The sequence below is a fragment of the Balaenoptera musculus genome, chromosome 3, assembly GCF_009873245.2.
Source record: "Balaenoptera musculus isolate JJ_BM4_2016_0621 chromosome 3, mBalMus1.pri.v3, whole genome shotgun sequence".
NCBI lineage: Eukaryota > Metazoa > Chordata > Mammalia > Artiodactyla > Balaenopteridae > Balaenoptera > Balaenoptera musculus.
Genome location: NC_045787.1, coordinates 124,887,898 through 124,912,518, shown reverse-complemented (window position 1 = coordinate 124,912,518; position 24,621 = coordinate 124,887,898). Strand labels below are relative to the sequence as shown.

Sequence of the window (24,621 nt, the reverse complement as noted above, 5' to 3'; positions counted from 1 at the left end):
GGTTCCCCATCTGTACTAAATTTAATGGTCAGTTCTCTGCCCTCAGCTTACTCAGTCTCTCAACAGCAGGCACAGCTGACCACTCCCTCTTTCTCGAAACCCTTTCTTCTTTTGGCCCCAGAGACACTCTTCATCCTGCTTCTCTCACTCCACAGGCCACTCTCTTGGCCTCCTCTGCTGACTTCTCTCCAATGCTGGAGTGCCCGGGGCCTCCTCTCCTCCTTCTCACTCCACTCACTCTCTTACTGACCTCATTTAGTCCTATGGCTTTAAACACATCCCAAACCCGTATCTCCACTTCCTACTTCTGTCCAGAGCTCCAGACACACACGGTCAACTGCCTACTTGAAATCTCCACTTGGATATGTCTCAAGCACAACTCCGTCTGTTGGACATGCACAGAATATTTCATTTAATAAAATGGTTTTGCTGCTTTAAAAAAGAAGAGCTTTTAAAATCACAGGAACTTGGGAATTCCCTGGCAGTCCACTGCCGTGGGCCCACCCAGATTTGATCCCTGGTCGGCGAACTAAGATCCCGCAAGCTGTGCAGCATGGCCCACCCTCCAAAAGAAGTTTTTTAAAATTGAAATCATAGGAACTTAATGTTTAGAGATGTATTTAAGGGTAAAAAGTCATAATTATCTGTAATTTCCTGTAAAGTATATAGCATAAAATTAGATACAGCAAACAGCAGACATTAATACTTGTTAATTTCAGGTGGTGGGTGTGTGAGTGTTCATTACATTATTCTATTTTTCTATAGGTTTGAAATTTTTCATTTAAAAAAGTAAAATATAAAACAAAACACAGGAACTGATAGTGTCAAGGTCCCTTCCAGATGCACCATCTGATGCATAGATGATTATTTCTAGTCCCCTTCCTGATGATGTCTGGAAGTTGCAGAAAGAGTGCCCAAGTCAACGGCATCTGGGACAAGGCTCCAACAGTCTTTCCTTGATCATGACCAGTAGCCCTCAGACCCACCTTCTGAGACACCCACAAGGGTTTCAAACCACAATGTCTAAGCATGCCTCCTCCACGAAGACTCACAAATGTTTCTCATGACTATTATCTGGCCTCCTCTCCACGGTACCCTTGCCTCTTGCTCTTCTTCCTATGGAAAAATCTCCAGATCAAATGTCCAAGAAAGATCAGCCATGAGGCTAGGAACAGACAGAGCAGGTGGGGGCCCCTCCATTAGTTGCAGGGGGTTGGGATGCAGGGGTGGGATTACCTTTTCAGGACATGCCTATGCTGACCATCTGCTCTCACCAAGGGTTGCCTAGTGCTTGGCTGACTGTGGGCAGGAGAGGTGGAAACAGTCACCAGATATTTGAAAAACTCTGTCCTCTGGGCTTACTTTCCATGGGAAAGGGACAACTGTCACTTTACAAATCAGAGGTGACAGAGGGGAGGGGGGTCTTCAAAGAGATGATTACATCTCTTCTCCACAACCATCAAGGAGTAACTACAGAATTATAGCTGCCTCTTAATTTACAGCCTTTCTAAGGTAAGTTGGAGAAAACTCTTTATGCAGCCTTTCAGATAGGCAACAAAAATTGAAAGGCTCACCCAGAGTTGGGTGAGTATGGGGAAACCAGCCCTCTTACATTCTCTTGGCGGGAGTATCAGTTGGTGGGATCTTTTTATTTTATTTTATTTTTAAATTTTATTTATTTATTCATTTTTGGCTGCATTGGGTCTTCGTTGCTGCACACAGGCTTTCTCTAGTTGCAGCGAGCGGGGGTTACTCTTTGTTGCGGTGCACAGGCTTCTCATTGCGGTGGCTTCTCTTGTTGTGGAGCACAGGCTCTAGGCACGCAGGCTCTAGAGTGCAGGCTCAGTAGTTACGGTGCACGGACTTAGTTGGTCTGCAGCACGTGGGATCTTCCCAGACCAGGGCTCGAACCCATGTTCCCTGCATTGGCAGGTGGATTCTTAACCACTGCGCCACCAGGGGAGTCTCTGGTGGGATCTCTTTAGAGAGCAGTTTGGCAATTTGTGAAATGTACAAACCCTTTATTCCCTCAATCCTACTATAGAAATCTACCCAGAAATATCAACTCAAGGACTTCCCTGGTGGCACAGTGGTTAAGAATCTGCCTGCCAATGGAGGGGACACGGGTTCGAGCCCTGGTCTGGGAAGATCCCACATGCCATGGAGCAACTACACCTGTGCGCCACAACTGCTGAGCCTGTGCTCTAGAGCCCGCGAGCCACAACTACTGAGCCCTCACGCCACAACTACTGACGTCCGTGCACCTAGAGCCCGTGCTCCGCAACAAGAGAAGCCACCGCACTGAGTAGCCCGCGCACCGCAAGGAAGAGCAGCCCCCGCTAGCCGCAACTAGAGAAAGCCCACGCACAGCAACAAAGACCCAATACAGCCAAAAAAAAAAAAAAAATCAACTCAAGTGAGCATGGATAAAGGTAGAAGTTATTCAGCAACTCTATTTATGACAGTAAAATTTCAGAAACAATCCAAATATCCATCAATAGGGAATGGTTAAATAAACCACAGACTATGAGCTGCCCTGGGAAGGAACTCTATGCAGTCATTAAAAAGAACATGGTAGAGCAATTCATATTGTCCTGAAAAGATGTTTATTCATGGCCATGATTAGGTGAAAAAGGAAGTTCTAGAAAAGCATGTAGAGTAGGAGCCCCTTAAAAAATTCATTCATTCATTCACTCATCCTATCTATCTATCTATCTATCCATCCATCTCTCCATCCATCCAACATCTAGATGTTCCCATCTAGATGAAGGGCTGGTGCTGGCTCTGAGAGACCTGCAGGGTCTGTGGCCGGATCCCCAGGAGGAGTTATCCTGGGTTGCCATGAGGGAGACCTTCGAGGTCCTCAGGTCCCTGGGACTCTCTGTGGGACAGCCGGAGATGGCCCCCCAAAGTGAGCCTGGGGAAGAGTCCCACAATGCCCAGGAACAGATGTCCCCTCCCCGGGAAGAGAGAGCGCTGGGCAAATGCTCAGGGCGCGAGGCCCCCAGACCAGAGGAAGGTGCCCACACTGAACAAGCTGAAGCTCCCTGCAGAGGAGGCCGGGCATGTGCACGGAAAAGTTTATTTCCTGTCTGTCTGTCTGTCTGTCTGTAAATATACAGAATAAAGTTCGGATGGAAAATGTTTACTAGGGGGAGGGATGGGGAAACGGGAAACCAAAGGGGAATGGACTTTTTACTTTATATACCTGTGTATTGTTTGAAATTTCTTTTTTCAATAACCATGTTACTTTTAAATTTAAAACAAATTAAAAATGCCAATAAAGGAAAACATGTCATTTGCCTTTTCCAAACACTCTGCCTCAGTTGTTGTGGAACTGCAGGTGCTTTGTGCTGGACTGATCCACCTCTGTAAGCAGCCTCCTCCCCCTGAAAGCTATGCCACTAGAATGGTCTCCCTAAGGCAGAGCTTCCTGCCAACTGCAAGGGCAAGCCTTGATTCCCTTGGCCCCCAGGTGGGAAGCGCTGCCTTAAAAGACAGGATAAACTGGGAGTTCCCTGGTGGCCTAGTGGTTAGGATTCTGGGCTTTCACTGCCATGGCCGAGGTTCAATCCCTGGTCAGGGAACTGAGATTCCCACAAGCCACGCAAAGACTCCACGCTTCCACTGCAGGGGGCGAGGGTTCGATCCCTGGTCAGGAAAGTTCCGCATGCCACACGGTGAGGCCAAAAACAAAGTGGGGCGGTGGGGGGGAAGAGAGACAGGATAAACTAGACACCCCACCCACTCACTCATCCAAATAAAAAGTGGGAGGCGGCATATATTTTAGAATCACAAAGATCTAATTAGATGGTACCATCTATCCTACCTGGATGAGAAAGAACCATTTAAGGCTGGTGTGATTCTAGTCGGCCAAACTCCAGAAAGAGTCCCATGATCATCAGCACAAGAAAGGCAGGATTATTGTTTCAAGAGGGAAGGGATCAAAAGTTCTAGAGCAGCATGTATAGCAGGAGCCCCTTAAAAATTCATTCTTTTTATCTATCTATCTATCTATCTATCCATCCATCCATCCAATGTCTACACTTTCCCATGGGAAGTCTATTTTCTGTCTGCCTGTAAATCTACAGAATAAAATTTGGATGACAGAAAGAATGTCATTCCTGCTGCAACATTAGACCCTAGCATTTCGTTGAGGGCATTTTTGAAACCTGTAGGCTCTGGGGTGCTGCAGGCATTTAGTGGGCAGGGACCCAGGGATGCAGGATATCCTGCTAGGACAGTCCTGCATTATGGAGAACGGTTCTACGTTTCATGTGCCCCTCTTCAACATTCAGAGACTGAATGAATGCCTTGAAATGGACTGCGACTTCAAGAACTGAGATATTTTTGTGACACTTGGGCTCCATCCTGTCACATATCTTTACACTGGGAATTACCATGACACACCTTTTGTAAATAAGACCAAGGTCATTTGCAGGAACATAATCCTTCCTCATTTCTTCTGCCTCCCAGTATGTAATGTTATCCCTACTTCAGTTATGTTATTTCCTTCTTTCTCTTATCATACACAAGGAAGTCAAGTTTGTTATCATTGCTCACTGTTATTGCAGGGTACACACATTCTCTGCTCTTTTCTTTTTCTGTACTTCTCGTACACAATGGCTTCTGACTCTTCTTTGCTTAAATCCAAGCTTATTTATTATAAGTAGGTACAAGCATCTGATTGCTTCATAATATTTTCTAGTGTAGTGTTACCCAAGCATTTGCACACTGAAATACATATTACTTTATTAGAAATTATTTTCCTTTTATTTCTCCTTTAATTATAGTTAAGCCATTATATTGATTTTTTTCAGTTATGTCTATAGGCAGGAGAATTTTTTTTTCAGAATATAACTCAGGATAATAAATTTATTTAATGCTTGTTATAAAAAGGGGGCATTGGGACCAACGGAGCTGAGCACCACAGTGTGGTCTCAGTGAAGCATAATCCTTGCCTAGCCAAGGTAACCACAATAGCTGGGAATTTTTGCGTGTTACTTGCATGCAGTGAGTCTATGTCCCCATGAGCTGTTGTTATTACTCCCACTCCACATGTAGGGAAACAAGGTTCTGAGACACGAAATGGCTCTGCCAAGGTATAATAAGGGGCAGAGCCCGATCCGCTGCCAGGCAGCTTGGCGTCAAAGCCCATGAGAAAAGCCTGGACTTGCCTGGCTGAAAAAGACCTGAGTGCAGAAGACATGACAAACAGCAGCCTCTGTGCCAACTAGGGCCCCCCACATAGTGTTTCTAACATGTCTGAACTAGATGCCAATATTTAACACTTGGGAGACTTACATCAAAGTTTCTGGTTTCTCTTGAAAGATCAGAGGATCTGGGCACAGTGGAATCACATTTCTACATGGCAACTGAGGGAGATGGTTTATAAAAAATGACTGCAATTATTTCACTCTCTGTATCTACACCCTTTGAATATGACTTTGAAGCTTCTCCCATCAAGAAGTGGGGAATACTTCTCCACCCCTTGAGTCTGGCACAGCATGCCAATTTCAAGCCGAGATCTCAAAAGGCAGAGCTGAGTCCGCTTGTATGTCCCAGATACATAAGAGAGCCCAGCCAACGTCAGCAAAGCTGACCCGCAGTTGATCACAGACACATGAGGGTGTTCAGCCAGGACTAGAAGAATCATTTACTGAGCCCAGCTAAACCACTAACATGCATAAGTGTGACCTAAATACATGTTTGCTTTAAACATATTTTGGGGATGATTTATACTTTAAACCACTATATTTGGGTTGGTTTGTTATATAGCAAAAGCTACTCGATACAGCAACAATCAGCCGAGGCTGGGCTGCAGCTGCACTCTATACAGGGTCTCTTGGCTCTGGTTTGCCACAGTCTCCACTACTCCCTTTTGTCCCACATCTGGTGTCTTGCTTTCCTCATTGCTCACTCCTGTAGAAATGTATTTAGTGACCCTTGCAAAAGCCTAAGTTTGTAAGTTCCATGAAGGGATCAAAGGAAGCAAAGAAGAAAATGAATGTAGGTTTTTTTGGAGGCTGTGATGGGTTAGGACATGGGTACTTCAAAAGGAGGCTTCAGGGAGTAGAGGGGTAAGGATAAGATAAGGAAGAGAAGGAGGAGAGGTAGCAGGAGGCTCCACGTGAGATAATATCAACTTCAAAGCCCTAAACCTACACTGTCTTTCTCTTGGGTATAAAGGAAACGTCTAAGTAAGATGAAATAACAATAATAACTTCTGTTCCTCCTACTCTACTCTGCTTTCCAGAGGATGACCTTCATCTATCTTCATTTGGTGAGCCTGTCCTTGGGAAGATATAAGCCTTTTCAAAACAGAAAAGAAGCAGAACAATTCACAGGCAAGGAAATACAAATACCTCTTAAATATATAGAAAGATATCAAGGGACTTCCCCGGCGGTCCAGTGGTTATGACTCCGCGCTTCCAATGCAGGGAACGCGGGTTCAATCCCTGGTCAGGGAACTAGGATCCCACATGCTGCGGGGCAACTGAGCCTGTGCGTCACAACTAGAAAGGCCGAGTGCCACAACGAGAGAGCCTGCGTGCCACAACTACAGAGCCCACGTGCTCTGGAGCCCTCGCGCCACAACTACAGAGCCCATGCGCTCTGGAGCCCACCCGCCACAACTAGAAAGAAGCCCGCATGCCGCGACGAAGAGCCCATGCGCTGCAACAAAAGATTCGGCATGCCATAACTAAGACCCAACACAGCCAAAAAATAAATAAATATTTTAAAAAAGGATGATAAACTTTTTTTTTTAACATCTTTATTGGAGTATAATTGCTTTACAATGGTGTGTTAGTTTCTGCTTTATAACAAAGTGAATCAGTTATACATATACGTATGTTCCCATATCTCTTCCCTCTTGCATCTCCCGGAGATAAATGCACAATGAAACATTACTGAGATGCCATTTTTCACCTATCAGTGGTAAATACTCTAAAGTTTAACAACACACTGCTGGTAAGGCTGTGGAGAAACACCCTCATATGCTGCTCATGGGAATATCAATTGGTATAACCTTTACAGAGGGCAATTTTGCAATATTGTCAAAATTATCAATACATACTTCCTTTGACCTAGCAATTCCACATCTGGAAATTTAACTTACAGATATACTTGCACCTCAGTAAAATAACATATGTTTGTGAATAATCACTGTAGCACTGCCTGTAATATGAAAAGAATAGAAACAAACCAATGTCCATCAACAGAGACCAGTTAAATAAACTGCGGAACAGCCACAGAGTAGAAGAATACGTAGCCGTTCAAAGGATCATACATGTATGTATTGAAATGGAAAGACCTCCAAGATATAATGTAAGTGAAAAAAATTACAAACTTTCATTAAAAAGATGGGGAAAATAAAAGTATATATTTGTATTTGCTTGTATAGGCATACAGGAACTCTGCTAAGATCCATAAGTAATTTAAAAGTGGTTACCTTACCTTTGTGGGTAGGAGCAGTAATTGGGTGGATAAAAGGACAGGGTTGGAAAGGTCTTTTTACTGTGTAAATTCAGATGTTTTAAAGCTTTTGAAACATGCAACTGTTACCCGTTCAAAATTTTAATTTAAAAATATTTTTTTTCTACATATCTCTACCTGGACCTCCCACTCACTGGTGCCAGCTCTGGGCTGCGAGGCCACCCAGAGCAGTTCTGATCCTTTTCCATGGGGCAAGACTCTAGCCATCTGTCGAGAGGTCTCCCCAGGTGATACAAACCTGTTTCCTGCCACTGCTGCTTACACCACATGGTTCCCACCATCTCACTGCCTTCCCTATGGTAGTCACGAGTGCTGTTCACCAAATGTTTCTGCTTTTCTGCCTCTGAACACATGGCTGGATGGCAGGCCCTGGCCTCCTGGTAGCTGGACGAAGCCATGTGATTAGCTCTGGCCCATGAATTTTGAGAAGCAACGAATATCACTTCTGGACTACAGCATTTAGTTACCAGTGTTAGAACCCCAGAGCACTTTTTTCCTTTGCCAAGTTACTGGCAATATTCCAGACAGTAGCTGCTGTCAGCTTGAGTCTCAACATGAAGAGCCCCAAGTTAACCTGCAGTGGAGCATAAGGAAGGTAGAAACCTTGTTGGTCGAAGCCACCGAAAGAGCTGGGAGTTGTTTGTCTCTGCAGCATAGCCTAGCCTAGTCTGACTGGGACACTCCTGAAGCAATGTGAGCAGCACCAAGCAGGGGTGAGACTTTAACAGCCTCTGACCTCGGGGTCCATGAGGGTCATTATACTCACAGCACTGCCTCAATAGTGTCCTGGATCTCCCCCTGCAGCTGTGGCTCCTTCCGGTAGGTCTCCACCAGCAGCAAGGCCTGTTCGTAGCTGGCACAGTACACTTTATAGACTTGCTCCAACTCCTCTTGGAATTCCAGGAATAAGTTGCCTGACAGTGAAAAGCAACAAGGAGTTCTCAAAAGCATGTCTGCATGTCCTCTTGCTTAGGTCAGAGAGGAGGTAAGTGACACAGCTAAGCATTCCAGCTCTGGAGTGAGACTGCCAGGCTTAACCAGTGTTGTTGCCTTGGGCAAGTCACCTCATCTTCCTGAGCTTCTATTTTTTTCATCTTACTTTCAAAAGGCTGCTGTAGGATTAAGTAACAGAACGATGTAGAGCTCAGACTGGTGCGCTGCCTATATTTAATAAATGGTAGCAACAATTATAGCAATAATATTGATAATTCTCATATTTGGACAGTGCTTTATAGTTTACAAAACACACTCATGTTATATTTTTACAATTACTATGTGTGGCAAGTATGACTCCAAATGCTCTGTTTATAAAGAATCCCTACAGCACAGCACGGATAGTCACAAATGTGGGCTTTGGAGTCAGAGAGAAGTAAGGCCAGATCTCCAGCCAACCCTTCCCCAGTAGCGTAATCTAGGGCGAGTATTTGACCCCTCTAACCCTCCATATTTTCACCTATAGACTGGAATAAAAATAGTGCTCACCTCCAAATGTTCATTGCGAGGATTAAATCAAATAACGCATGTAAAGCACCTGACACAAACTTCATTCACCAAAAATTTACCAACTGCTTATTTATTGACTATGTGCCAGGCACTCTTCTAAGTTCCGTGAACAAAACAATGACCCTGCCTCATGGGGCTGATATTCTAGTGGGGAAAACAGACAATAAATAAATATATTACATATGCCAGGTAGTGGTGAGTACCATAAATCTAAACAAAGCCAGATAAAGAGTTAGAGAGTGGTAGGAGATCTATTTAGGAAAGACCTCCATAAAGACGTGGATGTTTATCAGAGACCAAAAGAACCCAGCCCTGCAGAAATAGAGAACAAACGTATGGACACCAAGGGGGGAAAGTGGCGGGGGTGGGGGGGATGAATTGGGAGATTGGGATTGACGTATACACACTAATATGTATAAAATAGATAACTAATAAGAACCTGCTGTACAAAAAATAAATAAAATAGCTTTGTGACCACCTAGAGGGGTGGGATAGGGAGGGTGGGAGGGAGGGAGACGCAAGAGGGAAGAGATATGGGAACATATGTATATGTATAACTGATTCACTTTGTTATAAAGCAGAAACTAACACACCATTGTAAAGCAATTATACTCCAATAAAGATGTTTTAAAAATAAATAAAAATAAAAATAAATAAATAAATAAATAAAATAAAATGCAAAAATTCAAAAAAAAAAGAACCCACCACTAGGAATGTCTGGGGGAAGAGCAGCACCAGGCTTAGGGAAGGACAAATGCAAAGACCTGAAGGCAAGTGAACGCTTGACAGCTGGGTGACTCAAGAAGGCAGGTGTGGCTGGAACACAATGAGCAAGGGCACAAAGTAGAGAAAATAAACAGGAAACTGAAGCCAGATCATGTAGGGCCTTAAAGTAAGTAAGTAAGGTGTAGTAAGGTGTTTGGATTTTATTCTTATGGTGGCAGAAAGCAAATGGAGGGTTTTGAGCAGGGGTGACATGATCTGGTTTCTGTTTGAAAAGGAACATTCCCATGCTCAATTTCAGCAGCACATACATTAAAGGTAGAATAACACAGGACAGATTAGCATGGCCCCTGCACATGAGTGACATGCAAATCTGTGACGTATTCTATATTTTAAAATCAGAAACTTATGAGATTGATTATTTGTAGGGGGAGATAGAACGGGGTGGAAAGAACAGGGAATGGGTCAGGGTAGTAGGGATGAGAGGGGAGCAATGCTTCGTTGAATATACCTTTCTATATAGCTCAGATCTTGAAACCATGGTAATGTTTCACATACTCCCAAAATAAATATATAATTGAGACCAACCAGGATGTGAAGGGGGAACTCCGAATAGAATACAAACAATAAGGAATGAACCTAATTCTATTACAAATGAATAACATAACCACACTGAAGGGTGTAGGAAGAAATTAACGTAAGTAACTATTTTTCACAAAGGCACAGGTTAGTAATGCTGATTATAACATAATAAAAAAATATTTTATGTGTCTACTAACTTCGAACAAATAAGTAAATACACTGAAGATAATGGCAGCCATTTCCACCTGTCACAGAAAGATGCTACAAATAAGAAAAGGCGAAAGACTAGAAAGAACCCTGAGGTGCTGGACTGGAATTGGAGGTTATCAGTAGGAACTCATGGTTTTAAATATTTTAAATACATAAATACAGATGGATAGATACAGAAAGAAATGTAGATATGTGTACATGCACGTGTTGGTATATATACATATATTTCCTAACTCTGTCAGCTAAGAGGGCCTAGAAACAATTACACCCCAGGAGCAACAAGCACACCTAGATCTTAGAACCTGGGGTCTAAATACCATTCTCCAAAGGTGGGAACCAGGGCTCCTAGGAAAAAAGCTGATTCCAAGGATGAGGCAGGGAAAATACAAGATGAGCCTAGAACATCTTGTGGGGTCAGAAAGTAAGAAAGTGCTCACAAATTGTTGGAGACATACTGAAAGGACACAGGTGCCAACTTGAAAGAGTTCCCTATGGCCAAAGCTGGTAAAATTTGAGCAAGAAAATGAATATTAATAGTACTGGGTTCTGACTCATGGAGTAAAGTAAATATCCATGAGTTTATACTTATATAAATAGTTGAATAAAGAAATGAATGGGTGAGGGACTTCCCTGGTGGCGCAGTGGTTAAGAATCTGCCTGCCAATGCAGGGGACACGGGTTCGATCCCTGGTCCGGGAAGATCCCACATGCCATGAAGCAACTAAGCCTGTGCACCGCAACTACTGAGCCTGTGCTCTAGAGCCCACATGCCACAACTACTAAAGCCCGCGCGCCTAGAGCCCGTGCTCCACAACAAGAGAAAGCCACCGCAATGAGAAGCCCACACACCGCAACGAAGAGTAGCCCCCGCTCGCTGCAACTAGAGAAAGCCTGCGTGCAGCAACGAAGACCCAATGCAGCCAAAAATAAATAAATAAAATAAATAAATTTATTTAAAAAAAAAAAAGAAATGAATGGGTGGGACTTCCCTGGTGGTCCAGTAGTTAAGAATCTACCTTCCAATGCAGGGGATGCGGGTTCAATGCTTGGTCAGGGAACTAAGATCCCACATGTTGCGGGGCAACTAAGCCCATGTGCCACAACTAGAGAGCCTGCGTGCCACAACTAGAGAGAAGCCTGCCGCAACAAAGAGCCCATGCACCACAACAAAGACCCAACATAGAAAAAAAAAAAAGCTGGCAAAATTTGAATAAGGTCTGTAGAGTTAATAGTATTGCACTGAGTTAATTTCCTCATTTTAATAATTGCACTATAGATATGTAAGATGTAAAAATTAGGGGAAGTTGGAAGAAGGGTATATAGGAGCTCTCTGTATTATTTTTGTAACTTTTCTATAAGTCTAAAATTATTTCAAGATAAAAAGTGTAAAAAGAACCTTGAAGACATCATGCTAAGTGAAATAAACCAGTTACAAAAATACATATACTATATGATTCCATTTACATGAGGTACCTAGAGTAGTCAAATTCAGAGAGACAGAGGGTAGAATAGTGGCCACCAGGGGCTGGTCGTCAGTTTAGGATGAGGAAAAAGTTCTAGACATGAACAGTGGTGATGGTGGAACAACAATGTGATTGTACTTAATGTCACTAAACTATACACTTAAAAATGGTTAAAATGGTAAATTTTGTATGTTACATATATTTTACTACAACAACAAAAAAACTTTAAATAAAAGACTTTTTAAAACACTGCACGAAAAAAAAAAAAAAAACAAAAAACACTGCACGCAGACTTCCCTGGTGGCGCAATGGTTAAGAATCCGCCTGCCAGTGCAGGGGACACGAGTTCGAGCCCTGGTCTGGGAAGACCCCACTTGCCACGGAGCAACGAAGCCCGTGAGCCACAACTACTGAGCCGGCGCTCTAGAGCCCGCGAGCCACAACTACTGAGCCCGTGTGCCACAACTACTGAAGCCCACGTGCCAGGGGCCTGTGCTCCACAACAAGAGAAGCCACCGCAATGAGAAGCCCGCGCACCGCAATGAAGAGTAGCTCTCACTCGCCGCAACTAGAGAAAGCCCGCGCACAGCAACGAAGACCCAACGCAGCCAAAAATAAATAAATGAATAAATAAATTTATTTTAAAAAAAACCAAAACCCTGCAAGCTAATGTTATAACTGCTATATTCATAATTGCCAAAGCCTGGAAGCAACCAACTTGTCCCTCAGTAGGTGAATGGATAAATAAACTGCACTATATCCATACAACGGAGTATGATTCAGTGATAAAAATGAAATGAGATATCAAGCCAGAAAAGACACGGAGAAACCTTAAATGTTTACTACTAGATGAAAGAAGCAACTCTGAAAAGGCTACATACTGTATGATTCCAGCAATATGACATTCTGGAAAAGGCAAAACTATGGAGACAGTAAAAAGAGCAGTGGTTTCCAGGGGTTGGGGTTGGGGGAGGGATGAATAGGCAGAGCACAGAGGATTTTTAGAGAAGGGAAACTATGTATGAAACTGTAATGGTGGCATCGTACATTATACATTACTCTAAACCCACAGAACTGAACAACACACAGAGTGAACCCCAATGTACACTATGGACTTTAGTCAATAATAATATATCAATATTCACTTGTCAGTTATAATAAATGTACCACACTAACGCAAGGTGTTAATAATAGGGGGAACTGTGTGGGGGGAGGGGTACATGGGAACTTTCTGTACTTTCTACTTAACTTTCTTTTTTTTACAGATTTAATTTTATTTATCTTTGGCTGCATTGGGTCTTCATTGCTGCATGTGGGCTTTCTCTAGTTGTGGCGAGTGGGGGCTACTCTTCATTGTGGTTCACAGACTTCTCATTGCAGTGGCTTCTCTTGTTGCGGAGCACAGGCTCTAGGCGCACAGGCTTCAGCAGTTGTGGCATGCAGGCTCAGTAGTTGTGACGCACAGGCTTAGTTGCTCTGTGGCATGTGGGATCTTCCCAGACCAGGGATCGAACCCACGTGCCCTGCATTGGCAGGCAGATTCTTATCCACTGCGTCACCAAGGAAGTCCCTACTTATTTTTTCTTTTTTTCTTTTTGTTTTTTTTTTGCTTTTGTTTTGTTTTGTTTTTTGGCCGTGCCGTGTGCCTTGTGGGATCCTAGCTCCCCGACCAGGGATCAAACCTGTGCCCCTGCAATGGAAGCGCAGAGTCCTAACCACTGGGAATTCCCTCTACTTAATTTTTCTGTAAATCTAAAAGTGCTCTAAAAAATAAAGTCTATTAGAGCTATACTGTGTTGAGACTAAACCAGAAGTCAAAATGGAAATAGGAATAGCTATTAGATGGCTACTATAAATACCCAGGCAAGAGTATTTGGTTGTCTATCTGGGGGAAAGTGGTGAGGGTGAAGAGAAATGTATTAGTCACAAAAGGGCAAGTAAGCCACAGACCACAGGAAGCCCAGGTGACCCTACTGCTTGCTAACGCTGTGCACTGTACCCATGAAATACAACAGGCCCCCCCCCCTTGAAACACATCAGATGGTACCTAGACCAGCGTCATCCAGCTCTCAGCAAAGACTCCCACAGCAAGACTCCCACCCCAGGAACCAAACCCTCTCTCCAGTGCTGGTCAAGCCAATCCTCAGAGAGAACTCCCTCAGGAGAAGCCCCCAGAACAAGGGAGGACATGACCAGGAAAGATTACCTGAAACTGCAGCTGGGGAGAATGTGTATGATAGGGAGATCAGCCAGCTGCAGAGATGATCCCACTAAGAGATAGCTTGGGTGTAGCCCTGAAACCTAGGGCAGTTCCCACATTCTTCGTTACTAGGGTGATTCTGCAGGAACACAACTAATGCCAAAGAAACCTTACCATACCAGTATATGGCCAGAGGCAGGGGCACTTCAGTAACCGAAGGGTGGAGGAAGGCAAACTCCCCTAGAGCAGAGAGCAGAGCTGTCCAACAGGCAGGAATGCTTGGGGCACCAAAGACTTATTTCCTCTCCTCTTGTCCTTCCTTAGTCACAGATTGGAAAGAAGTCACAGCAGCAAAGAGTTACTCCCAGTATCAAAAGGGTACTCTACCTCTAGCTGGGAGAAATGAGAAAGGGAGGCAGGAAGGCCAAGAGCTGGGGCTATAGTCTGAAAGAGCTGTTCAAATCATGACTCAGCCTGGTCAAGCTGTGTGACCTTAGGAAAGTTAATTAACCTCTCTGAGTCTCAGGTTTTCCTTTAGTAAAATGGGGATAATAATAATAATAATCAACAAGTAACAGTGTCATGAGAATAAAAAGGGCTACCACATGTTAGGTACCCACAGTCACGGTTGGCACAGAAACGGGTACTATTTTCATGCAGAAGGCACGAAACTGAAGCTCAGAGACATGAAGGAGCTGTGGGTGGCAGAACCCTGCGAGTCAGACTCCAAAGCCTCTGCTCTAAACCACTCAACCTGCAAGCCATGGCCACAGATGGCTACTGGGCACCTGAAATATGGAGAATCCCAACTGAGATGTGCTGTCAGTGTAAAAGACACCGGATTGCAAAGACTGTACCAAAAAAAAAGTAAAATGTATCATGAATAAGTTTTATATTGATTACATGTTGAAATATTATTTTGGATACATTGGGTTAAACGAGATATATCATTAAAATTAATTTTACTTGCTTTAGTTTTTTTAATGTAGCTACTCAAAAACTTTAAATTTGGCTCACACTACATTTCTTTTAGACAACACTGGACTACAGCATGATGCCTTCCTGTGATAGGACCCTGTGTGGGAACTCCTGTGAACATCTGCGTCGTGTTTGGAATCATTTGTAAGGACACGGAACCTGACTCACTTGGGAGGTTCACGCCCGAAGTCCAAAAATCTTTTAAAATGCTGGGGCTGGGACTTCCATGGTGGCACAGTGGTTAAGAATCCTCCTGCCAATGCAGGGGACACAGGTTTGAGTCCCGGTCCGGGAAGATCCCACATGCCGCAGAGTAAAGAAGCCTGTGTGCCACAACTACTGAGCCTGCGCTCTAGAGCCCGTAAGCCACAACTACTGAGCCCACGTGCCACAACTACTGAAGCCCACATGCCTAGAGCCCGCGCTCCACAGCAAGACAAGCCACAGCAATGAGAAGCCCGCACACCGCAACGAAGAGTAGCCCCCGCTCACTGCAACTAGAGAAAGCCCGCGCGCAGCAACGAAGACCCAACGCAGCCAAATAAATAAATAAATAAATTTAAAATGCTGTGGCTATGGAATTGGGAAAAGGGCCTTCCTTGCATAGCAGGGCCTGGGGGCTGAGAGGGGAATAGAGAGAACTGGTAGGAGCCAGCTCAGCCTTGATTAGGCACAAAGTTGCACCTAGGAGAAGAAAAGCTATGTGGATTCTTTGCGTCTCTTTTTGGCTAACCACAAGGGGCAGAGGATGAGGAGGTTATTTTCTGTACACTCAGTAAAGGCCAGGGAATAGGTTTGCCGAATTAGGGAGGGGGGGGAATACAAGATGCTTGGTTAAATTTGAATTTCAGATAAATAATGAAGAATATTTTAGTATAAGTATGTCCCAAATGTCCCGTGGGATATACTTATACTAAAACATTATTCATTGCTTATGTAAAATTCAAATATAATTGGGCATCCTGTATTTTATGTGGCAACTCCACCAGGGAAGTAGTGAAGGCAGGGAATGGAGATGTTACCAGGTACGCTCAGAAGACAAAGCAGCACCTTGACTCTTTGCAGGTCAAGCAGGAAGGCAGAGATGGATAAGTGAGGACACTTAACAAGGAACTAGCGGACCCTAGAACCCATAGCAACAGAAGATGCTAACCTCAGAGTCCCCAGAACCTTGGACTGTCTTCAACCTGAGGTTATAACAATTTCCACTCAAATAAGTGGTAATTATTAACAGAAATAAGGATAAAATGATAAAAGGTAAGAATATCTACCCAGATACTTAAAAAAAAATCTTATTCCTTAATTTTGCATGTAAATATTCCTCTATTTAAAGGAAATAGTCACTCTTTCACATTGCTGTTTTAATGAAGAATCATAATTTTAGGAGAATAGTAAACACACTATACACAGGCTTCAATCCCACTCTCTACTGAATGGAAGCTGTTCAGTGCAGTAGTTGAGAGCACTGGCTCCAGAGGCCACCTGCCGCAACGCACATCCTCCTGGCTCTGACACTAGCTGGATGACCTTAAGCAGGTTACTTCCTCTCTCTGTGCCTCAGTTTCCTCAACTGGGAAATGAGATGACAGCAACTACCGTTCAGGGTTGTTGTGAGGATTAAATGAGTTAATACATGTACATCAGAAGAGTGCTGGTCATTTAATGAACACTCAGCAAGTTGGCTTTTTCAAAACGTGTATATTTGTTATTTTTAATCCCCACCATCGTCATTCATGTCGAAGAAAGGGTAGAAGACTGGGGGTGTAAAGGCCAGCGTGACTTGGGTGGATGCCCCCACCTCACCCTCTTTTCTGCCTAACACCATTCACCCTTGTCCCCTGACTCCACTTGAAAACCCTTCACCACAGAAATTTTGTCAAGCAGATGTGAAGAGACTGCAGAAGACAGGGATGAGGTTTATACCCACTTGTCCCTCCTTCTTTACGTCTGGTCATCCTAACCATTTCAGAATCAGGAGTCTACCTTCATCTCTCACCTAGGTGGAGGTAAAGCCACCAGCTGGTCTCGCTACTTCCACTCTTGCTACCCTCTCACAGTCCATTGTCCACAGCTACCAAGGGGATCTTTGAAAAACAAATCTGATATCACTTCCCTGCTCAAAACCGTCCAATGACTTCTCATCACACGTAGAATAAAACCCACACTACTTACCAAGACCTAGAATGCCCTGCAGGATCTGGTCCTTCTCTGCCTCTGCTATCTTATCTCCTAATACTCTCCCCTCACTCATTCCCCTGGAGCCACACCAGGCTTCTTTCTGCCTGTCCTTCAAAAATCCCAGGCTCATCCCTGCCTCAGGGCCTTTGCATAGCTCTTCTCTCTACTCTCCCTCCAGATCTTCTCATAGCTGGCTCCTCCCTAAAAGCTCTCAGTTCAAATGTCCTCTCCTCAGGAGGCCTTCTCTTTTCTCAAACGTTACTAAAATTGTCATTCTTTAAATTACAAATTACTACTTAAAATTCTCCTGTTTATTTGTGTGTCATCTGTCTCTCTCGCTAACTTGTTAACCCATGAGAAGAGAAGATTGGACCCTCTGGTTGATGCTGTGACCCCAGCACACAGCACAGTGACTGGCACACTGCAGGAGCTCAGTAAATAACTGTTGAACGAATGAATGTAAAAGAATCCCAGAAGAAAGTCTCAGCCACTCCACTAACCAATTTTGTGTCCATTAGGATGTCCTCCCTGTCTCTAGGCCTCAGTCTCTTCATCTGTAGTGACGGGGTTGGACTGGATATTATTTGAGGGTCCTGCCAGCTCTGACATGTTATATTTCAGGGATCCCCAAAACAGCCTCTCACTGAGCTGTATTTCCCTGGAATGCTGGAGAAAATACAGCAATGATCACATGCCGAGACCAATTCCTCAGCAATCTCAGGCTGCTAACTGCCTGGTTTTTTGCTTACCGATCAGCTGCACTTGTTCCTCTTCCCTGGCGGCTGTCTCCTGCAGATCATGAAGCAATTTGCTGTTCACCTTGATGATATCATCGATATTTGAGAACAGGACATCCAGATCTCCCTGTGGCAGCTGGAAGGAACAAAGGCACCATGGGAGGTCGCTTAGGAGTTCAGTAGAGTGACTTTTTTTGCAGGCTTTGGACAGTAGTCCAGAACAGTCACACCACTGGGGTTCCATCACTCTTGGGAAGACTGTCCCAGTGGAATGTTTGCAAGGACTTTGAAATTTTATAATTAGGTATTTTCATTACTCTACAAGAAGAGAGGGAGAGACGAAGTGCTCAGCATGAAAGTAAAGCTGAACTGTATTATCCTAGGTCTGCTGCCAACTATAATTTTTCTTCTCTCATTTTCCCCATCTGTCATATAAGTGTGGGAAGTTGGACTTCTTTCCACCTCTGACATACTTGGCACCTACCACCATTACCTTGAGATATATTCTGAACTCCAGCCCCTATGAACTAAGCTATCCCACTGTTAAAAAGGATGCAGGACATCTATATATGTGCATGAACATATATAGAATATATATAGAGATAGACATCCTGGATGCACAATCAAGTCGGAAAAGCTAACTGTAGAAAAATAGAGTATGCTCTCATTTTTGCTAGAATAAGTAACAGGGAATTCCCTGGCAGTCCAGCGGTTAAGACTCGGGCTGTCTTAACCCCGACACTGCTGTGGACCCAGGTTCGATCCCTGGTCAGGGAACTAAGATCCCCAAGCCATCTGGTGTGGCCAAAAACAAACAAACAAAAAATAAAATAAGTAACAATCTATATTTGTTTGTTTAATGCCTACAGAGAAAATCCCAATTTCTAGAGGGTGAAATATGAGAGGGCTTTCACCTTCTATATTATCTATTTGATTATTTCATTCATTCAATAAACACTAGTTGAAGTCCACTGTTTACGTGTCAAGAACTGGGATACATTGAACTAAACAGCCTTTCCCTTTATGGACCTTACGTGCTAGGGGATGCTTGACATTTTAGAGAGACAGCCTGTGTTATTTCTGAAATCAGGGGGAAAAAAGATGTAAAAAATTAACACTAAAATAGAAACCCATCATAATGATAACTTTTCCATGTTACCACCCTCCAAATGAGACAATTAGAAATAGGTCACTTAAAAGAATCTGTTCTAAACTTAATAAAGGGCTATTTTATCCATTAGTTCACTTAATTCTCTGAGGTGATTATTCTCCGCCCATTTAGCAGATAAATATACTAAGGCTCCAAGGTGTTAAAAGCCTTGCTGAAGGTTGCAGGGCCAGTAAGTGGAAGTACCGGGGCTTATATCCAGGTGACTTCACATCCACCACACTTCCCCCTCCATCAAGCCTGCCCCAGGAACAGATGTGAGGTTTCAGGAGCTGGGACACTCGCCCCTATAAAGACAGGCTGAGTGTGGCCCCACCCAGGTACCTGCTGCAGGTGGCTCCTAATGTCCGAGGCACACAGCTGGAGCACGTGCAAGTAGGAGACCTCGGTGTCGATGAGTTCCCTGACGGCTAGACTCTGATGGAGCAAGGATCTCTCCTCAGGGACCCGACCTTCCCCGTCTGGACTCCCTGTCCTAGAGGACAGCTCATCAGCCCCATGATCAGTCATGTCAGCAGGTTCTGGGAAAGACAAACACATCCAGACTCACTTCTGGGAGCTCTATTGGGACATGCTGTCTCTAATCCAAAGACAACTATTAATCAGATGGCCTAAAAACATCTTTAGCTGCCTACAGAGTCAAGATGAACTGCGTATAAGCATTTGTGGGCAGTATCTGAACAATCTTAAAAGGTAGAACGCAGCTCAGATAATTGTTGACATTTTAAATTCATTTCCCAGGGTTCAGACAATGTGCTTGCCTGGCTTTTCTTCTATTTTCCCCCCAGGTCTTGACCTAGATTTCTTTATCTGGTTCAGCTGAGTCTCTCTCACCCTCCTTCTCCCAGCAGTTCCCTCCTCTCTACCCACTACTACCCCATTCAGGCCATACTACCTATCGCCTGGACTATTTCCGCCGCCTCCAGGATAATTTTTTCAAATCCACATCCCTCTCCCACCTGCTGCCACCCACATCCATTCATCCTGGATATGCTTCCAGTTTAAACTTCCTGAAACAAAGCTTGTGATCCTGGTATTCTCTGTTGTGAGACTGTAATAGCTATCTGCTGCTCTGTGGTCTACCTCTGACTTCGTTTTCCTCTTCCCTGACACACTCCAGTGAAAGAAAGTTATGTGCTTTTCTCCATACCTGCATGGTCATTTCCTGCCTCCATGCTTTTGCACCTGCTGTGACCCCTCCCATGTCCCTATGCTCTGACATTCATCTCTAAGGCCTTTCCTGATCCTCCCAGACAGATGTACTTTTCTCCTTTATCTCTAAGTTTTAAAAGTACAAATGGCAATACTGTGGACAAAAAATATCTCCCTACTATAGAACACCTAGAAATGCTAGATCAGCTATAACAAACTTCCTTTTCACTGCATGGCAAGGCTTGCAAGAAAGTAAAGGAGGGACTTCCCTGGTGGTGCAGTGGTTAAGAATCTGCCTGCCAATGCAGGGGACACGGGTTCGAGCCCTGGTCCAGGAAGATCCCACATGCCACAGAGCAACTAAGCCCATGCGCCACAACTACTGAGCCTGCGCTCTAGAGCCCACGAGCCACAACTACTGAAGCCCCGCACCTAGAGCCTGTGCTCCGCAACAAGAGAAGCCACCGCAATGAGAAGCCCGCGCACTGCAACGAAGAGCAGCCCCCGCTCACCGCAACTAGAGAAAGCCTGCGCGCAGCAACGAAGACCCAACGTAGCCAAAAATAAATAAATTAAAAAAAAAAAAAAAGAAAGAAAGTAAAGGAAATCAGCAGGGATCCCCAAACAGGGAACTGAAAACCAGATCAGGAGCAGCTAAGCTGATGCAGCTGTAGCCAAAGTGGACAGGATGGGCAGGGAAGAGGGCACTGCCCAGCTCTGTGATCCAGAGACTTGGGCATCAGTGCCCAGGCAGAATCAGGAAACAAGCTCCTCTCGAGAACTGGGATCCCTCAAGCACGCCAGTGAAATGGTGGATTAGAAAAAAAAGTCTCCCTACCCACACAGAAGATGACAAAGATGTTTCTGCATCTTGGCTTGGGTCCTGAGTAAAGGAAAAAGTCCTTTCTGAAAATTCATAACAACAGGCCTGCTTTCACTGGGTTGTAGGTTCAAATGTATACTACATATGTGGTCCAAGGAGCTCAATGCTGATAAATAAACAAAAAAACAAGTCCTGGAATAGTGCTACTATGAGTACCCACAGAAAAAATAAAATGTCTCCAGGAGGACACATCCTTAACCTAGGCCACATGGTACTCCAAGAGATAACCCTGTCCTGAAGATGAGCTCAAAATCCAAAATTACAAGAACTCCAGTGAAGTGAGCATCATCAGAGACAACAGAGCAGGATTACACCCTGAAAACATCAGATAATCAAACTATCAAATAGAAACTATAAAATAAGCAGGAAAAGAAAAGACGTACAAAAAATAAAGACCCGTATGATTTTTTAAAGCACCAGGCAGAACTTACAGAAATTAAAAATTTAGTCTTTGACATTAAAAATTAAATGGACAGTTTAAACATTTAGGAACGAGAAGTAGTAAAGGGGCAGATAGATCCAAAGAAATTATCCAGACTGCTAAAAAGAAAGAGAAAATCATGGAAAATATGAAAGAGAATTAAGGGATCTGAATATTGAAATAAGAAGATCACGTACCAAATCTGTGTTCCAGAAGACAAGAATAAACAGAGTGAGAAGAGGCAATATATGAAGAGATGAGACTCATAATTGTCCAGAATTTACAAAAGATATGAATTCTTAGGTCTAGGAAGTACAAGTCCCAAGCAGGATAAGTTTAAAAAAAAAATCACATCGAAACACACTGAGAGGAAATTTCAGAACCTTGACGTCCTGGAGAATTTACCTTATAGTTTCCTTGTCAGGAAACTATGTTCTACCAAAATAAAGAAATAAATCACGACACAAGATACAGAGATCTGGTAATATAATATGGGAGAGAGGCTGAGGAAATCCCTAGGATAGGTGAAAGGGAATTCTAAGTTTGACTGTTGGTGACAGACAGACAGCAAACAGTCTGGGCTAGAGTATTAGAATGTCTTGAGAACAAATTTATTGAATCAGTAGAGAATATGGTCCTTATTTAGGCATAATTACACAGACGGGGACCTCCCTGGTGGTTCAGTGGGTAAGACTCCATGCTCCCAATGCAGGGGGCCCAGGTTCGATCCCTGGTCGGGAACTAGATCCCGCATACATGCTGTAACTGAGAGTCCGCATGCTGTAACTAAGAAGTCAGCATGCCACAACTAAGAAGCCTGCATGCTGCAACTAAAGATCTTGCATGCCACAACTAAGACCCGGCACAGCCTAAATAAATAAATAAATAAATATTTTTTTAAAAAAATTACACAGATAAGACATACGAAACTAAGAAACAAACCAACAAATAAAAACAAAACAATTGTTATAACAATTTTTATAACAAAAAATTGTGCAGAAAAGATAAAATTATGTGTCACTACCCGATTCAGTTATAAATAGAATCTACACAAGTAATAATACAAGTGATCTAATTCATATTATGTACTGAGAGGACAGGGTGATGGAGAGGGAGAAAAAATGAGCTAAAGCCTCATCGTCCATAGTGGAAATCAAAGAACAATGTCTAAATCGAAAGCTCAAGAAGGAGCAGTACATGTGTGTTATAAAACAATCAGCTAAAAACAACAGAAGGAATTGCCTGGTAGTGGCTGGAGCAGGAAAGAGAAGAGAACAGACTGCTTTTCATAACAAACATTGCAGAATCACCTGTCTCTCTTTCTCATCACAAATGTAGAACTATCCATCTCTTTAAATTACAGCTTTGAAGTGAACTAAGAACTAAATGTAAGAAAAAGTGAGAATTCCTCAATTTTGCTGGAGATCAATATTCAAAAATAAATCATATTCCTGTGTATACCAACAACAATTTTTAAGAGTGCAATTTAAGGAAAAATAGCAGCATAATAATAAAAAGATTTAATAACACATAATATTTATTCCTTCCTAAATATCTTAATTTAACAAAAGATGGGGAGTTCCCTGGTGGCCTAGTTGTTAGGATTCCAGGCTTTCACTGCCGTGGCCCATGTTCAATCCCTAGTTGGGGAACTGAGGTCTCACAAGCTATGCATCCAAAAAAAAAAAGATGTACAAGCTCTTTATGAAGAAAATTATTAACCTTTATCTAAATATATTTAAGAACTAGTTGGGAATTCCCTGGCAGTCCAGTGGTTAGGACTCTGAGCTTCCACTGCAGGGGGCCCAGGTCTGATCCCTGGTCAGGAACTAAGATCCCACAAGCCACACGGCACAGCCTGAAAAAATAAAAACAAAAACAAAACCACAAAAAAGAACCAGTTACAAGTAGAGATACACTATGTTCATGGATAGGAAAAGTTAATATCATAAAGATGAAAATTGACCCAAACTGATTCAATACAGTTTCAATAAGACTCCTGATAGGGTTTGGGGAGTTGGGGTTTTTTTTTAGTAGAACATAATACAATGATTCTAAAATATATATGGACAAAAAGGCTCAGAATGACTAAGGCAATTCTGAAGAACAAGGTGGGGGGACCTGTCCTACCAGATATCTAGATACATTTGAAAGTCATAATAATTTAAAAGTATAGTATTGACACAGGGGCAAACAGATCAGTAGAACAGATTAGAGAGCCCAGAAGCAGACCACAGTAAATATGGAAACTTGATATATGACATAAGTGTCATTATAAGTCACTGGGAAAAGGATGGTCCATGAGATAACTGGCTTCCCCTATAAAAAAAAAATCAACAAATGCAATCCCACAGCACACACCAAATAAACTCCAGATGGATTAAAAACCTAAATGTTAAATGTGAAACTCTAAATTCTTAGAAGAAAACAGGAAAATATTTTTTTAAACTCTCTAGATAAGAAGGATTTTTTTCAACAAGACATAAAATGTACAAACCCCAAAAGAAAAAATTGATAAATCTGACTACAATAATATTGGAATGTTCTGTTCATAAACAATTCTAAAATCAAAAGGAAAAGAGGGGCCTTAGATCAGATGATATTTGTAGTGAATACAACCAACAAAAGTTTAATACCTAGGGCTTCCCTGGTGGCACAGTGGTTGAGAATCTGCCTGCCAATGCAGGGGACACGGGTTCGATTCCTGGTCTGGGAAGATCCCACATGCCACGGAGCAGCTGGGCCCGTGAGCCACAATTACTGAGCCTGCGCGTCTGGAGCCTGTGCTCCGCAACGGGAGAGGCCGCAATAGTGAGAGGCCCGCGCACCGCGATGAGGAGTGGCCCCCGCTTGCCACAACTAGAGAAAGCCCTCACACAGAAACGAAGACCCAACACAGCCATAAATAAATAAATAAACAAATAAA

At 43.3% G+C, this 24,621-nt stretch overlaps 2 protein-coding genes and 1 non-coding gene across 5 annotated transcripts in view; 2 read left to right on the top strand and 1 right to left on the bottom strand.

Annotated features, from left to right (window-relative positions):
* ARHGEF37 (Rho guanine nucleotide exchange factor 37) overlaps positions 1 to 24,621 on the bottom strand; it is a 54,967-nt gene that overhangs the window by 16,644 nt on the left and 13,702 nt on the right. For all 3 annotated transcript variants that reach the window (XM_036846711.1, XM_036846710.1, XM_036846709.1), the window contains 3 exons: positions 19,564 to 19,760; positions 18,084 to 18,207; positions 8,264 to 8,411 (listed from right to left, as the gene is read on the bottom strand). In XM_036846711.1, the coding sequence (XP_036702606.1) occupies positions 8,264 to 8,411; positions 18,084 to 18,207; positions 19,564 to 19,749 (458 nt within the window). In that variant the 5' untranslated portion in view covers positions 19,750 to 19,760. The remainder of the gene's footprint in view (positions 1 to 8,263; positions 8,412 to 18,083; positions 18,208 to 19,563; positions 19,761 to 24,621) is intronic.
* LOC118891951 (zinc finger protein 467-like) lies at positions 2,790 to 4,343 on the top strand. Its single transcript, XM_036845861.1, has 2 exons — positions 2,790 to 3,090; positions 4,299 to 4,343. Exons 1-2 carry the CDS (start codon positions 2,842 to 2,844, stop codon positions 4,341 to 4,343), a joined length of 294 nt encoding a protein of 97 aa, XP_036701756.1. The 5' UTR covers positions 2,790 to 2,841.
* On the top strand, positions 10,011 to 10,118 carry LOC118893698. Its single transcript, XR_005019552.1, has one exon. It is a non-coding gene; the product is annotated as a U6 spliceosomal RNA (small nuclear RNA).